This window comes from Apodemus sylvaticus, chromosome 12 (genome assembly GCF_947179515.1).
Source record: "Apodemus sylvaticus chromosome 12, mApoSyl1.1, whole genome shotgun sequence".
NCBI lineage: Eukaryota > Metazoa > Chordata > Mammalia > Rodentia > Muridae > Apodemus > Apodemus sylvaticus.
The window spans coordinates 73,802,301-73,816,049 of NC_067483.1; the positions used below are offsets into that span (position 1 = coordinate 73,802,301).

Consider the following 13,749-nt stretch of genomic DNA (forward strand, 5'->3'; position numbering starts at 1 on the left):
TAATGGTCCGACAGTCAAACTAATGGTCAAGTTAGATACTAGTCTGGATTATCACAGAAATATACATCCTGAGTTAAACAAATAATAAGTAGCTAGAAACAGCCAACTTTTGCTTGTTCGGGTATGCTATGATGGATAGATGTTTTTCAAAGACTTCAGAGACCTCATAGAATATGGTACTTAAGGTTTTTTTTTTTTTAAATTAATTTTAGGTCTTTTTGACATGAAGATATGTCAGCTCCGGGCAGTATCCCAATCGACTTGGAAGAAGATGATGAGCATTGAAGGCCCTCTAGCTGGAGAAGGCTTCGTTTGTGGCAGGCTAGCCACCAGGCAAAGAAAATGATGTCCAGGACGAACAGACACAGGGAAGTCCACCGCCAAGCTCTGCCAAGACAAGCAACTCCTTCATAATTCCTGCTTCACTAAAGGTCTGCCAGATATTCTGGGCCACAAGGCTGAAGCTGATGCTCCAGCATTTCAGAGAATGTTGGGGACTGTGCAGGCAGTCAACTGTCTCTGTCATTTCTACAATGTTTGGAAGCTGTGTCCTTGTACTCCTTGCATACTTAGATAATATTTATTTCCTTCTCAAATCTCTGATGGGGCTGAAGACTAGATAGTCTTATTATAAGCTTAAGTTGTTTAGGATTTAAGGAGATGTTCTAGGTCTAAGAAGATGTTTTTAGGTTGACAATGCAAGTTAGGACAGAAAATTGATTTGGATACAGAACTCTAAACTCACCAGGATAGGATAGAGAATAGAATGCATCGCCATAGTTGCTAAATGGAAACAGTTTTTAATGTAACTCTTACCTAATAATTTTCATAATTATTCCTACTACTGTATGCTGTTTATTATTATAAGGGAAAGAGCTTTTTATTTAGATAGAAAAGGGGTATTGTTGAGGTTTGGTCTGTTGCTATGTACTGTAATGTTAAATTCTGTACCCGAAGGTTTAGTTGCCTACAAGTGAATTCTCACATTTACCAGCTTTTGTCGTGCAACCTTGTTCCTTAATTTAAAACCATTTGCTGAATAGAAATGGCTACATCCAATTACTGGAGGGAATAGAGGTAGGCAGGTTTTGAGTTTACCTGGTTGGGGGTTGCAGAGATGGAGAGAAGGATACTGGAGAGAGGAGGAAGCCACCATGAGAGGCCATGGACCATGAGCACGTGGCCAGGAGAAAGAGCAAGTATCTGGGGTACACTGCTGGGGAGGCAGCCAGGCCAGCAGTTAGAAAAGTAGATTAGGCGTCACCCCTCAGTTATTATCAAAGACAAATAAAATAACCATAGTCTGAGTCTCATTTATTTGTAAGCCTCATGGGAATAAGTTTAAACTGGTTTAGCTATATAAAATGAACCAGAGAATAAGAAGAAACCAAAAGATTAGCGCATATTGCCAAAGTTAGTATGAGGCCAAGCAGAGAAATTCAGAAGAGACCAAGAGAAAGAGGTCAGATTGAATCAGTCAGCTTAGAGATGAGTTTGAGCCAGAACGGTTGAGTTGAACCAGCCAGTCAGAGTTCAGAGAGATCTAGAAAGGGTGAGCTCTAGCCAACCATTTGGACCGAATTCAGCGTCCCCGATGGGGGAGTTAGAGAAAGGACTATAGGAGCTGAAGGGGATGGCAACCTCACAGGAAGAACAATATCAACCATCCAGATCCCCCCAGAGCTCCCAAGGACTAAGCCATCAACCAAGGGGTACAGATAGCTCTAGCTGCACATGTAGCAGAGGAATGACTTCTCAGGCATCAATGGGAGGAGAGGTCCTTGGTCCTATGAAGACTCAATAGATGGCCCAGCGTAGGGAAATCGAGGGCCAGGAGGTGGGAATGGGGTGGATGGAGAAATAACCTCATAGAAGTAGGGGGATAGGGATGGGGGGGACTGGGAAAGGGGATAACATTTGAAATATAAATAAAGAATATATCCAATTAAAAAAAAAAAGGATGAGCTCAGTCAGCAGTAAGTTTCAAAGGCTGAAAATATTCCAGGCCTAGATTAGAAGCTTCTAGGAACTAGGCCTAGATTCTCAGATAGAGCCAGAAAGCCTCTGAGACATTTACATCAGGTGAATAAAAGTTACTGTTACAATGTGGTCTAGCCTGAAAATGACTACTTACAATAGTTACAGTAGTTAGGATGTGGCATAGCCTAAGATTCTATTGACAGGTGAACACCCTATTGTGTGTGTAGTATATGCATATGTACATGTGTACACACACACACACACACACACACTCTACAAAGTGTGACAACACAATTGTTTCTTGAGGACATACTACGTGAAATAAAGACACAACATATAAAGATAAATATGCCACAATTTCATTCATAGGAGGAATTTAAAGTAATCAAGTTCATTGAGTCAACAGTTAGCAGGGACTGGGAGAAGGAGAAATAGGGAGTTAATAAACATAGTTTTAGTCAGGCAAGATGAGTAAGTAGACTAGTCTAGAGATCTTCTGTATACTATTGTACACATGGTGATACACAGTTAACAAACTTGTTGTGAGTAGATCGCTTGTTGTGTTCTTCCAAAAAAAATATGCTAAACCAAACCCAAAACAAAACAATGCTGTTTAAAATGTGGTGAACTTTTATAAATATGCAAGTGAAATAGTTATAGAAATCAGGTGGTGAAGTGGCTCGGTCGGTAACAGTGCTTGTCACCAAGTCCGATCACATGAGTTAATACATGGCAGACCTGAGTTCTGCAAGCTGTTCTTTGACCTCACATGTGGGCTGTGGCCCTCAAGTCCCTACACACATACACATGCAAGCAAACAAATAATAGTAATTTAAAAACTGCTATGAAAAATAAACTTAGGTGGGAATCTTCCTTTGTATTGTGTTGGCCTATGGAAATAAATTGCAGAAAACAGGCAATATGTAAAAATAATATTATCTGCCCCCAATCATACCTACTGGAAAGGACTGGGTACCAGGTGTGCAGCAGAGGCCATTAAATGCACAGGAGGAACGTGGGAAGTCCAACCATTCTGTAAGTGCATGGAAGGCTTCTGGGTTTAAACTGGGGCTTCCTTTTGATTATGTGGAGGATTATTTTAAAAATTGGGAGGCATTTGATCACAAGGACAAGACATTCATAAAGGTTCCTGTCACCTAATCCCATGATTCCCTTACAGGATTCTGTCCTAAAGTAATAATTACAAATGAGGAGAATCTGCATAAAGATGCTTGTTATAGTATTTCTTTTAACACAGGGGAAAAAAAACAGTTTAATAGTCAGGAAACAAGTCATTGTATGCATCTTATCTATGTGGTATTTAACATACTCCACAGATGCTCACAACCACCTGTAAATTCTAGACCCCTCCTCTGGCATACACTCCCAAAGACATCTACCTAAAAATAAAATCTTAAAAAAATTATGCTGTCATTAAAAGTATGAACAGTAAGGCAAAATAATCTCCTGGTCTCTACAGAGTCCTGGGACAGCCAGGGCTACAGAGACCCTATTTCAAGAACAGATAACAAGCTGGGCACGGTGGTATATGCCTTTAGTTCCAGCACTTGGGAGGCAGAGGCAAAGGCAGAGGCAGAGGCAGGTGGATCTCCGTGAGTTAGAGGCCAGCCCACATAGTGAGTTTCAAGATGGTCTGGGCGCTTACACAGAGGAACCCTGTCTTAAACGAGAGAGAGAGAGAGAGAGAGAGAGAGAGAGAGAGAGAGAGAGAGAGAGAGAGAGAGAGAGAGAGAACAAGTAGGAACTTTAAAAGTAGGCTTTAAAAAGTTTTAAACTGAACACAGCTATGGCTTCCGAGTGGTGTGTGTGTGTGTGTGTGTGCATATATTTAAGTGTGAATTTCAGCGTGCATAGGGAGGTTAGAGGACAAGTTAGCTTGTGGGTCCTTCCACTTGACCTTGATTTGAAACAGGGTTCTTTGCGTTTTTCCTCTGTGGGTCAGGCTAATTAGGCGCTGAGATTCCTCCTATCACCTCTCCTAGGAGCCTTGGGTATCCTGCTTGGGAATTATTTTATTTCGTCAGTAAATAGTAAATGTTCAGAACTTGAGTAACACAAATCCTGCTTTCAGTTGCAGGAGGAAGAAAACGAGATAGACCAACTACTTGTCGTAATAGGTGGTGAGCACTTAGGCGAAAAATGAGGACAAGAGGATAAATTGGATATTGCTTGCACTCCAGGACCTGAGCTCTTCCTTCTGGAAGAGACCTGTCAGTCAGGGCGGGGCAGGGCGGGGCCTGGCGGGTGGAGTGGGGCCGGGCGGGGCGAGTGGGGCGGTCAAGGCCGCGCTCGAGAAGCCGCCGCGGGCAGGCAGGCGGGCGTAGGTTGGGCACGCGCCCACTAGGTGAAGCTGGTCACGTGACCCGAGAGGCGGGAGTTAGTGAACGGAGTTTGGTTGGGTGCTTTCCCGACCGTGAGACGGGCGGGGCCGAGAACCAAACACACGCAACGTCTCCCGAGCAGCTGGGGGCGGGGCCGACGAGTCGAGTCGAGTGGAGTCTAGTGGAGTCGGGTCGAGCTTTCAGAGTCCCGAGCGCAGGCCTTCCGCCGCGTTGATCTTTCGGTTGCCGGTGGCCGTGGGCCGCGCGGTTTACGGTCGGGCTGAGACGCGCGCTGCAATGGCGACCTTTGTGAGCGAGCTGGAGGCAGCCAAGAAGAACTTGAGCGAGGCACTGGGGGACAACGTGAAACAGTAAGAGCCTCGGGGACCTGCCTCCGGGCCTGTCCGTGGGTGTGCCCCAAGCCCAGGGCCGCCGTAGTCCCTGGACTCTCTCACCTCCCGGAGGCCCCAGGCGTCTCGCGGCCGCCACGGCTCCCGTGCGGCTCCGCCTGGACTCGAGGCGCTGGAGGACTTACTCCTGGGCGCCCCGACACCGGGGATGCCCGCGTGGGGGGGGGGGCGGGAGCAGCTCCCTAGGCGCCCGGGAGCCGGCGGAGCGGGGGCGCGCCGGGGCGGGGGGCCCGGAGGGCTTCCTGGAGGCGGAAGCTCGCGGCGCTCGGGAAAGCCAGGCTGCGGTGAGAAGCGCTCTGAAAGCGGCTTCGGAAGGCACACAGACCCCAAGTGATGTCGGTCGGTCCCCCACCCAGCAGGCACAGCATCCAAGGGGGCGGCAGCCTAGCCGGGCGCAGGACGCCTTTCCCAGGGTTCTGTACGGGTTAGCCAATCCTCAAAACGGTGAGATCTGCGCAGTTAGTGCTCGGTAGACAGGACTCCGACGCCGGGAGAGATGATCTGTTCCCCCCAAGGCACTGCCCGCGGGTGCAAGGAGGGGACTGAGGCTTCTGGCTCCCGCCTAGTGAGGCTTAACAGGGGTGACTTGTACTCCCGTTCCCCCGCCGGACGGGGACGGGCGGGCTGTCAGCAGGACGGTGACTGGACAGTGACAGCTCCTTAAGCAGTAGCCTGCCGCGGCCAGAGGAGGAGGCGCCACATCTCTTGAAGGAACTTCAGTTCTGGCCAACCCAGAGTTCCTGCACAGATGCAGAAAAGATTGTCAAGAGCAGCGGCAAAGCAGAGCTGGGGTGTGTTAATAGGAAGGCTGTCCGAAAAGCGGAGGTGCAAGCTTCTCGCCAGAGCCCCGCCTTAACTACAACAACAACAACAACAGCACTTATTTGTAGATTTTTAAGCACCGGGATTAAAAAGAGATACCCAGGGAAAAGATAAGACATACCTAGGTGTGGGTGGGGTGTGGACTGTTCAATGGAGAGTGGCAAGTTATGCATTTTGGTGGCTGTCTTGTTACACCTAAGAATTTTGTACAAGTTTCTTTTTCTTTTTCTTTTCTTTTCTCTTCTTCCTCCTTTTCTTCTTCCTTCTTTTTCTTCTCTCTCTTTTTCTTTTCTTTTTTTCCCTTTTTTTTTCTTTTTTTACTGATGAGGTGGACAGGCTTATAAAATCTGATAAAGTAAAAAACCAGGAGCCATTAAAGTTGCACAGGGGTCTTCTGTCCAGATGACCAGACAATTGCAGTTTTACAGCCTGGAAGGGGGAAGGAGGCCTTAGGTGGATATTGTTAGTTGTGTTGGATTTTAGTTGGTGAGAGGCTGGAAACCAGGCAGGGTGAGGGCCTCTTTTGCCTTTTTATGTTTGTAATGTTTTCAGTTCGATTGTCCTGCCTCAAGACCTTCACACTAAGCCCTGTGTGGGTGCCAAATAGTATTACAGAAGGAGGAAATTAAATTTAAGAATTATTTCTATAGGTAAAAATGGCAGCCTTTGGCTTCGTTAGAATGGCTGTGTGCTTTTGTAATACTGTGTGGTAAGACTTACATTTAGAAACACATTGGGAGACTTGTCTCTTTTTTGATGTACCGTGCTCTCGGGGTTTTGGAAGTGTATGGTTTCACATGGTGCTAAATCTGCAGGCCATGGCTTGTGAGGGCCATGACTGTAACTCTGGCTAGATACTATGCCTTCCAGACTCAGCAAATTCTGGGCTGACAGAAATTTTGCATTCCTTGTTCCATTTGTAAAGGCCAAAGTTCACTGCGATGTTGCTCAAATATGGGCGCTGATTCTAAATTTGATGGATCTGTCATGCGACATCCACAAGTCTGTGTCTGGGATACAGTTAATGATGGAATTGTTTTGCCTTTATGTTTTTGGTCTTTGTTCATTTTAAAAACTGCTGTCTCGGTTAAGCTTGCTTGTCTCTGGCCTTTTCCTCCTAAGCATTTTGCTTTGCCTTGTACACCATGATCTTTGAAATGTGATCCTTGGAGGGAGGTAAAACGGGATACGGAGTGCATGGTGGGAACCGTTTACCGTTTATCCAGCGGTCCAAATGTTAAAATCACAGGCTTTCGGTTACTCGTATACAGGAACTTTCTTTTTGATGAGGTGATTAGAAACTCAGTTTTTCTGCTTAGGGTACCATTTGAGCTCACCTGAGCATGGCACATAGAATTATTATTAGGAACCACTTTCTCTCCAATAAAATGTTCACATTTGGGAGTGAGGCCCCGTGCTCTTCTAAGAAGGCGACCAAGAGAAGGAAAGGCGCAGCTGGGCCTGCCCCAAGTCTGCCCCGAGTCCTCCTTTTAGGGAGAAAGGATGGTTCTTGTTGGCCTTCTGCCTCTTTGGTGCATTCATTTTCTAGGCCTGCCATGACAAAGTACCACAAGATTGTTGCTTAAACAGCAGAAATTAATATTTTCACGATCTGGGGGTTGTAAATCCAAGGGCAGCGTGTTGGAGGGGTGGGTTTCTTCTGAGGCTCTCCTGGGATCTCTGCAGGAGTCTGAAGTATCTGCCCCCTTCTGTGCTGCTGACTAGACAGACTGGCTCAGGAGTCACCTCATGGTCTCTTCCTAACCAGGTATATCTTTATATAGGTCTGGCCCAGAGCCACGTCTCAAGAGACTGGGTCTAACACAGGGGGATTCGAGGAAGCTTCGCTCCTCAGCCACAGACCCCAGGGGCGATAAAATTGTCTTCCCTGGGAGTTGGAGCAGCTATGGTGAACCCCTGGGCAGAGGCAGAAGTCTGTAGCTTTAATGTCCTTTCTCCCTTTGCAGATACTGGGCCAACTTGAAGTTGTGGTTCAAGCAGAAGATCAGCAAAGAGGAGTTTGACCTTGAAGCGCACAGACTCCTCACACAGGACAATGGTACATCTTCTCCAGGGTTCCCCAGAGTTGCAATTAGTACTTTTGTTTTTGATGCTAAGTAAGGAAATCTTAACAATATTATGGTTACAAAGTTAACTGGGAAGGCTGGTAGGGAGAGAGGGACAGTTAACTGGGAAGACTGGTAAGGGAAGAGGGACAATTAACTGGAAAGAGGTAGGGAGAGGGGACAATTTAAGTATTCTTGAGCTACTTTGACCTGTGACGACCTTCCTTCTTTTTCAGTCCATTCTCACAATGATTTCCTCCTGGCCATCCTCACACGTTGTCAGATTTTGGTTTCTACACCAGGTATGGGAGTGGGAATGTTTCCAGTTTTGGGGAGCGGGTAATGGGGTGGATATTTAACTTCCTATATTACACACCACTCAGGTTTACACAGGAATGTTCCACCACCTCCACAAAATGTTATGTAGGTGCTAATTGTGCATGCGTGTATGTGCGCGTGCGTGCGCGCGCGCACACACACACACACACACACACACACACACACACAGTTCCCTGTATTTATTACTCTTACTTCCCACACAGCTTGCTACAGGGTAGGAGTCAGGATTCAGACCACAAAGGTGTGAAGAGAGGCAGTGGGTGCTAGGAGAGGTAGGAGAGGACGTGGGACACAGCTGCGCAGAGGATGCTGGGAAGGCTCCGTGGGGAAGCCTGGGCTTTGGCTGTGTCCGAGCAGGACAGCACCCAGTAGGAAGCTCAGTGTCTGTTTGGTAGATTGTTGGGAGGAAGTAAGTGCTTTGAAAACATCCCTCCTGATAAAGCTGTCTTGAACCTTGCAAAAACTGTGGGTCCTAGGCGCTTCCTGCCTCCGTAGATTAAGTCAGTGTTTTCTTTTTCAAGCCAGGGATGATTCTGAATATCATTTTTTTTAATTTGTATTTTTAGATTTATTTATTTATTTTATGTATATGAGTACACTGTCACTGTCTTCAGTTACACCAGAAGAGGGCATCAGATCCTGTTACAGATGGTTGTGAGCCTCCATGTGGTTGCTGGGAACTGAACTCAGGACCTCTGGAAGAACAGTCTATGCTCTTAACCGCTGAGCCATCTCTCCAGCCCCGATTCTGAATATCTTAAAAGGTTGGAAATGGCTGGTGTTTTAAGTTATCCCTTAACAATTTTGATTTTTATCATTTTTATTTACACATCTTTGGGTGTGTCTATGTGCAGGTGAGGACAGTTATTGGTATCACCTCCCCTGGGCTGAAATGTCCCACAGTTTTGAGTCATCTGATGTGGGTGCTAGTAACTGAACCCAGGTCCTCTGCCAGAGTGCTGTCTAGCCCCTGAATTATACCTCGTAATGATTATAAATAACTTGTCTTATTTGATCAAGAATTCAAATAAGATTTCAACATCTGATCCTAAGTGCAGCAGACAGTGGTCGTTCTGAAAGTCTGGCACTGGAGCGGAAGTGGCTTCCTTACTGCTTACCACACTGCCACCATGCAGCTCTGACCGAGTCAGGGGTCCGGTGTTCTTAACGTGAACAGACGTGGACTTTGACTAGATCTGGGTTATGTCTAAAGCTGGGTCTTACTGCTGACCCGTGTTTGAGGAGGAGAGCCAGCAGCCCGTGAGGTTGGATGCTGCACAGGCATGTAGAATGCCGCACTCCTACCAGGGTAACACAGCGGGCTAACACAGGCTAACACAGCAGGCTAATACAGGCTATGAGAGTCGACTTTGTCCCTGATGTCTTAGTACTTGATGCTTCTTAACCTTTACATGGAGGGCAGGCACAGCAGCGTATCCCGTGACAGCCAGATGAGTGGTGATGTGAAGTGCATGCCCAGTGAAAAACGGTGCGGTGGGAATGCGCGTGGCGGTTAGTTAAAAAAAACTCAGTCTGCTTGAATGTATGCTATTGGGTATTTTAAGATAAGTGAAAATCTCCAATTTGGAAACTAAACATTATTTCTTCATTGAACACTGTTTCCTCATACTGAAATTAATATTTGCTAGTAACAAAAGAATGGTTTTTGTTAAAAGTAAAATGTATAACAGTCACAGGTGGACCTGTTTTCTTTTTGTTTTCTTTTACACTACTTACTTCTTTTGTTTTGTGTGTATGTATGTGGTGCACATGCCACAGCATGTGTGTGAAGGTCAGAGGGCGCCTTGCAGGTGTCATCTCTCCCCGCCTGCTGTGAGCGGGCTTCCAGGGCCTGAACTCAGGCCATTAGGCTGGGCGGATGCTGTCTTTCTCTGAGCCCTCTATCCAGAACTGTTCTAAGGAAGGCCAGAAATGCAATTTAAATAATATTTATTGAGTACAACATGCTAGGCAATCTTTGATGCAACTCTTCAGGGTGTTGTCAGCCTCTTCAGAGTGAAAACAAACATCTGAGCAGGACAGGGTGGCCCTTCCTCCTTAGGCCAGTCCCCAGTGTCCTGGGCGCCTCCTCCCTGGCACCCTGTGTGCACACAGCCTGCCTGCCCCTGAGCTCAGTGCCCGCCAGCTTTTCCGCCAGCACCTAGGATCCAGCTTTAATTAGAGAACTGTAGACCTGAACTGTAGAACCCCAAGGTTAATGTTTTCCACAAAGCTTTGCTAACACCCCCCCCCCGCCTCGCCCCCAAACAAACAAACAAACAAACCCGGATTTCATTAAAATAGCTCGCTCTTGCAGAGGACCAGATTCTGTTCCTAGAACCCACGTGACAGCTCACAAGCATCTGCAACTCCAGCTCCAGAGGATCTCACACCTCTCCTGGGCTCTGGGGGCACTGGGCATAACTTGTGATGCACAAGTGAACATGCAGGCAAACATGCATAAAATAAAAATAAATCTTAAAAATGGTTAGTAATAATTATGGTATTACAATTAATTATGAGTATTTTTTCTCTTAAAATTATTTTGGTGGGGAAATGGGCTCAGCAGTTACAAACATACTGCTCTTGGAGAGGACCCAAATTTGGTTCCCAGCACCCATGTTAGGTGGCTCTCAGCTCCTGTAACTCCAGTTCTAGGAAATCCAAAGCCTCCTCGGGCACCTACAATCACGTACATGCACACATTACCCCCCCGCCCCTCCCCCCACAGGTTCTACATATATATTAAAAAAAAAACTTTAAAAATTTAGTTTGGAGGAGTACTTCTTTGAAATTACTATTTTGGAGATATATTTTTCCAAAGATAATTTTTGTTTTTAAAAATTAAACACTGTATTCATAGTTCTAACCCCCCCCCAAATCAGCACAAAACATTTTTTGGAGAAGTCTTCTTCCTAGTGCGCTGCATCCCAGTTAGTCAGTCCAGCGTCTGTTGGTAAGGACAGGCTCCGCTGTCTCTGGGTGTGTGAGCTGCGCTGTGCGTCTGCCTTATTACCCTGTCCTCCAGGCGCTTCTTGTTTGATGGACACACACTTGTGCTCTCACCATTTCCTGAAGCCTTCTCACTCTTCCTGTCTAGAACATCTGTGCTTGTTCATGTGCTGTGCTGTTTTTTATGGTGGTGTGCTACCCACGGGTAAAGTCCTGGGGTCATAGATTTCAGTGCATGGTGGGAGATGGTGGGAGGTTCTTAGGCACCGCAGTAGCCACCTTCAGGAACAAGATTAGATTAATGAATCTTGGCGCTCCTGATTGTTTGGAGTTTTCTCTTTCGGATGCAGTTTTGCTGCATGGGACTCCTGAGTTTCTTTTTGGGTAGGTAGGGTAGTATGTCAAAGTTTGACTGCGCAGTCCAGGTTGGCCTTGAAGTTGGAATCATCCTGCCTTCCGTGGGGCTGGCATGACGACATGTGCCATAATGCCTGGGTACTGCTGGGCTTGAGAGAGTAAGCAGCTCAATTATCTCTTTGGTTTCCTGTTTGGTCATGTGACCCACCCCATGCCCCAAATCTTTAGTGTGTTCTATTGCAAACATTCCAGATGACCAAATATGATGACGTGTCTATTTGGTGCTCTCCTTTTTATTTCATGAATGTAGTGAAACCCTGTGGAGATTTTGCTTTACAGTAATCTTAACAGCCCACTGTTCAGTAGGAGGAGATGCTCAAAGCTTTGTCCAGGGACCCAGCATCCTTACTGCCTACCTTAGCTGGCCGCAGCGATGCTGAGTGTGGTTTGAGAAGTCGCCCCTTCCTCCTACCCAGCTCATCCGTTGTATGTTCCCTGTCGTGTGCCATGTGCTCGGCAGTGAGCAGAGCTGCTTTCTGGGCATGGGACCTGGCTTTGCACAGAAGCCTGCGCGTGGCTTGCTCCTTCGCCATTGCTGTCTTAATGGTCTTAATTCTTAAACAAGGAGTGCCACATTTTAAAAATGACATTTTCATGTTTTAGGATTTCATAATGTATCTAATCTATTTGATTAATTCTTCTTCTACCACATTTGTATTTCATAGTAGACCTAGCCCCATGGCAGTTTGAACCTTTACCTTGTATTGATAATGATTTTTCGGCATACCACACCCTCCTCACTCCTTGTCTATTAGCTTCCTTTGCTTGTCCTTTGCCTGTCCTTGCTGGGTTATGGCTTCCATGGATAAGCTTTGTAAGTCATTACCTTGTTAGTCCATCTTGGAACCTATTAAGACTTCATTTCTTTACTTCTTGCAGGTGTATGCTATTTGCCTTCCTTTATTTTTAGCCAGGTTTTGAAAAATAAAGAAATACATGTGTTCAGTTAACCAACCTGGGCTGAAGTGTGAAGTCCTGAGTTTGATCCTTTAGAAGCCTTGTCACAGCCAGCGTGGCAGCATCTGCCTGCAGTGATCTGCCAGGAATCTCTTTGCTGGGAAGGCAAAGAGGGAAGGAGCTTGCTGGCTATCAAGGTCCAGTGAGAGCCCCTGTTGTAAGAAATGAGATAGAGATGTGACTGAGAGAGACACTGGAGTTGATCTCTGACCGCCACTCATGTCCACGTGCGTGTACATAAACACACACACACACACACACACACAAAAGTGAAAAGTTTGCTTTCCTTAAAAATATAAATTTGGTTAGTCAGAAAACAATGTTATTTGAGAGAATTTATTATTTTGTTTGTAGAGAAGTAGAGAAGATTCAAATTTGAGCTTCATTATTTATTTTCATTACTTCCATGCTTTTATCCCCAGATGAAAAACAACGTGCTGCTGTCATTCCCACTCTGGTGATGCCTTTCTCACTGTGGCTGTTGTTTTCTGTCTCATAGAGGGTGCTGGATCTTTGCCCTGGACAGGGGGCTCTGCAGCCAAGCCTGGAAAACCCAAGGGCAAGAAAAAGCTTTCTTCCGTTCGTCAAAAATTTGATGTAGGTCATTCTCCAATAGATCCCAGTGACTGCGGGGTTAAGGGCTAGTGTGATAAAATAGCTCTGAATTTCTTTGGTGGGGGAGGGCTATTGAGAAATTTTTTCTTTGCATAGCTCTGGCTGTCCTAGAACTTGCTTTGTAGACTAGGCTGGCCTTGAACTCAGAAATCTGCTTGCCTCTGCCTCCTAAGTGCTGAGACTAAAGGCACCACCTTGCATGGCTAAGTAGCTGTGATTTTTTTGGAAAGATTTATTTATTATGTACAATGTTTTGTCTGCATGTATGCCTGGATACCAGAAGAGGGCACCAGATCTCATAATGGTTATGAGCCACCGTGTAGGAATTGAACTTAGGACCTCTGGAACAGCAGCCAGTACCCTTAACCACTGAGCCATCTCTCCAGCCAAGTAGCTGTGATTTTAAATATTATGATTTAAAATAGTATTTTTACTTATTTTTAGTATTATATTTAAAATAGTATAAATGTATTCTTGTCAGCATTTACATATGTGTCAGTGGCAGTTCAGAGTTTCCGGTTCCTGAAAGCTGGGCTTATGGCCTCCTCAATTGTTTCTCAGCCGGGAGGGAGACTGTAGGCTTCAGTTGATACTCAGCTGTGCTCTGAGCCGTTAGAGAGCAGCAGAGACTGTGCAGTGCTCCACTTCCATCGCTTTAAACCTTCAGGAATGTGTGCTCTCAGGAAGGAACAGACGTTTTCCGAGAGTTTCTCATTCCAGGTTTTTGTGTCTGCGCTTCATGTCAGTAGAGCTCGACCTCTCTGTCTCCAGAGTCACACCTGCTTTAAAAGTTTTGGATAATCTTTGTGCTTAGGGATGGAAAACTGCCAATATTGTTTTATAATATAT

At 45.9% G+C, this 13,749-nt stretch overlaps 1 protein-coding gene across 2 annotated transcripts in view; it reads left to right on the forward strand.

The window, feature by feature from the left end:
• The first annotated feature begins 4,466 nt into the window (after window positions 1–4,466).
• Tada1 (transcriptional adaptor 1) overlaps window positions 4,467–13,749 on the forward strand; it is a 29,073-nt gene continuing 19,790 nt past the window's right edge. The window contains exons 1-4 of one of the 2 annotated variants that reach the window (XM_052199914.1): window positions 4,467–4,693; window positions 7,522–7,613; window positions 7,857–7,922; window positions 12,785–12,882. In XM_052199914.1, coding sequence (XP_052055874.1) covers window positions 4,620–4,693; window positions 7,522–7,613; window positions 7,857–7,922; window positions 12,785–12,882 — 330 coding nt within the window. In that variant the 5' untranslated portion in view covers window positions 4,467–4,619. The remainder of the gene's footprint in view (window positions 4,694–7,521; window positions 7,614–7,856; window positions 7,923–12,784; window positions 12,883–13,749) is intronic. The other variant, XM_052199913.1, reaches the window with a different exon arrangement.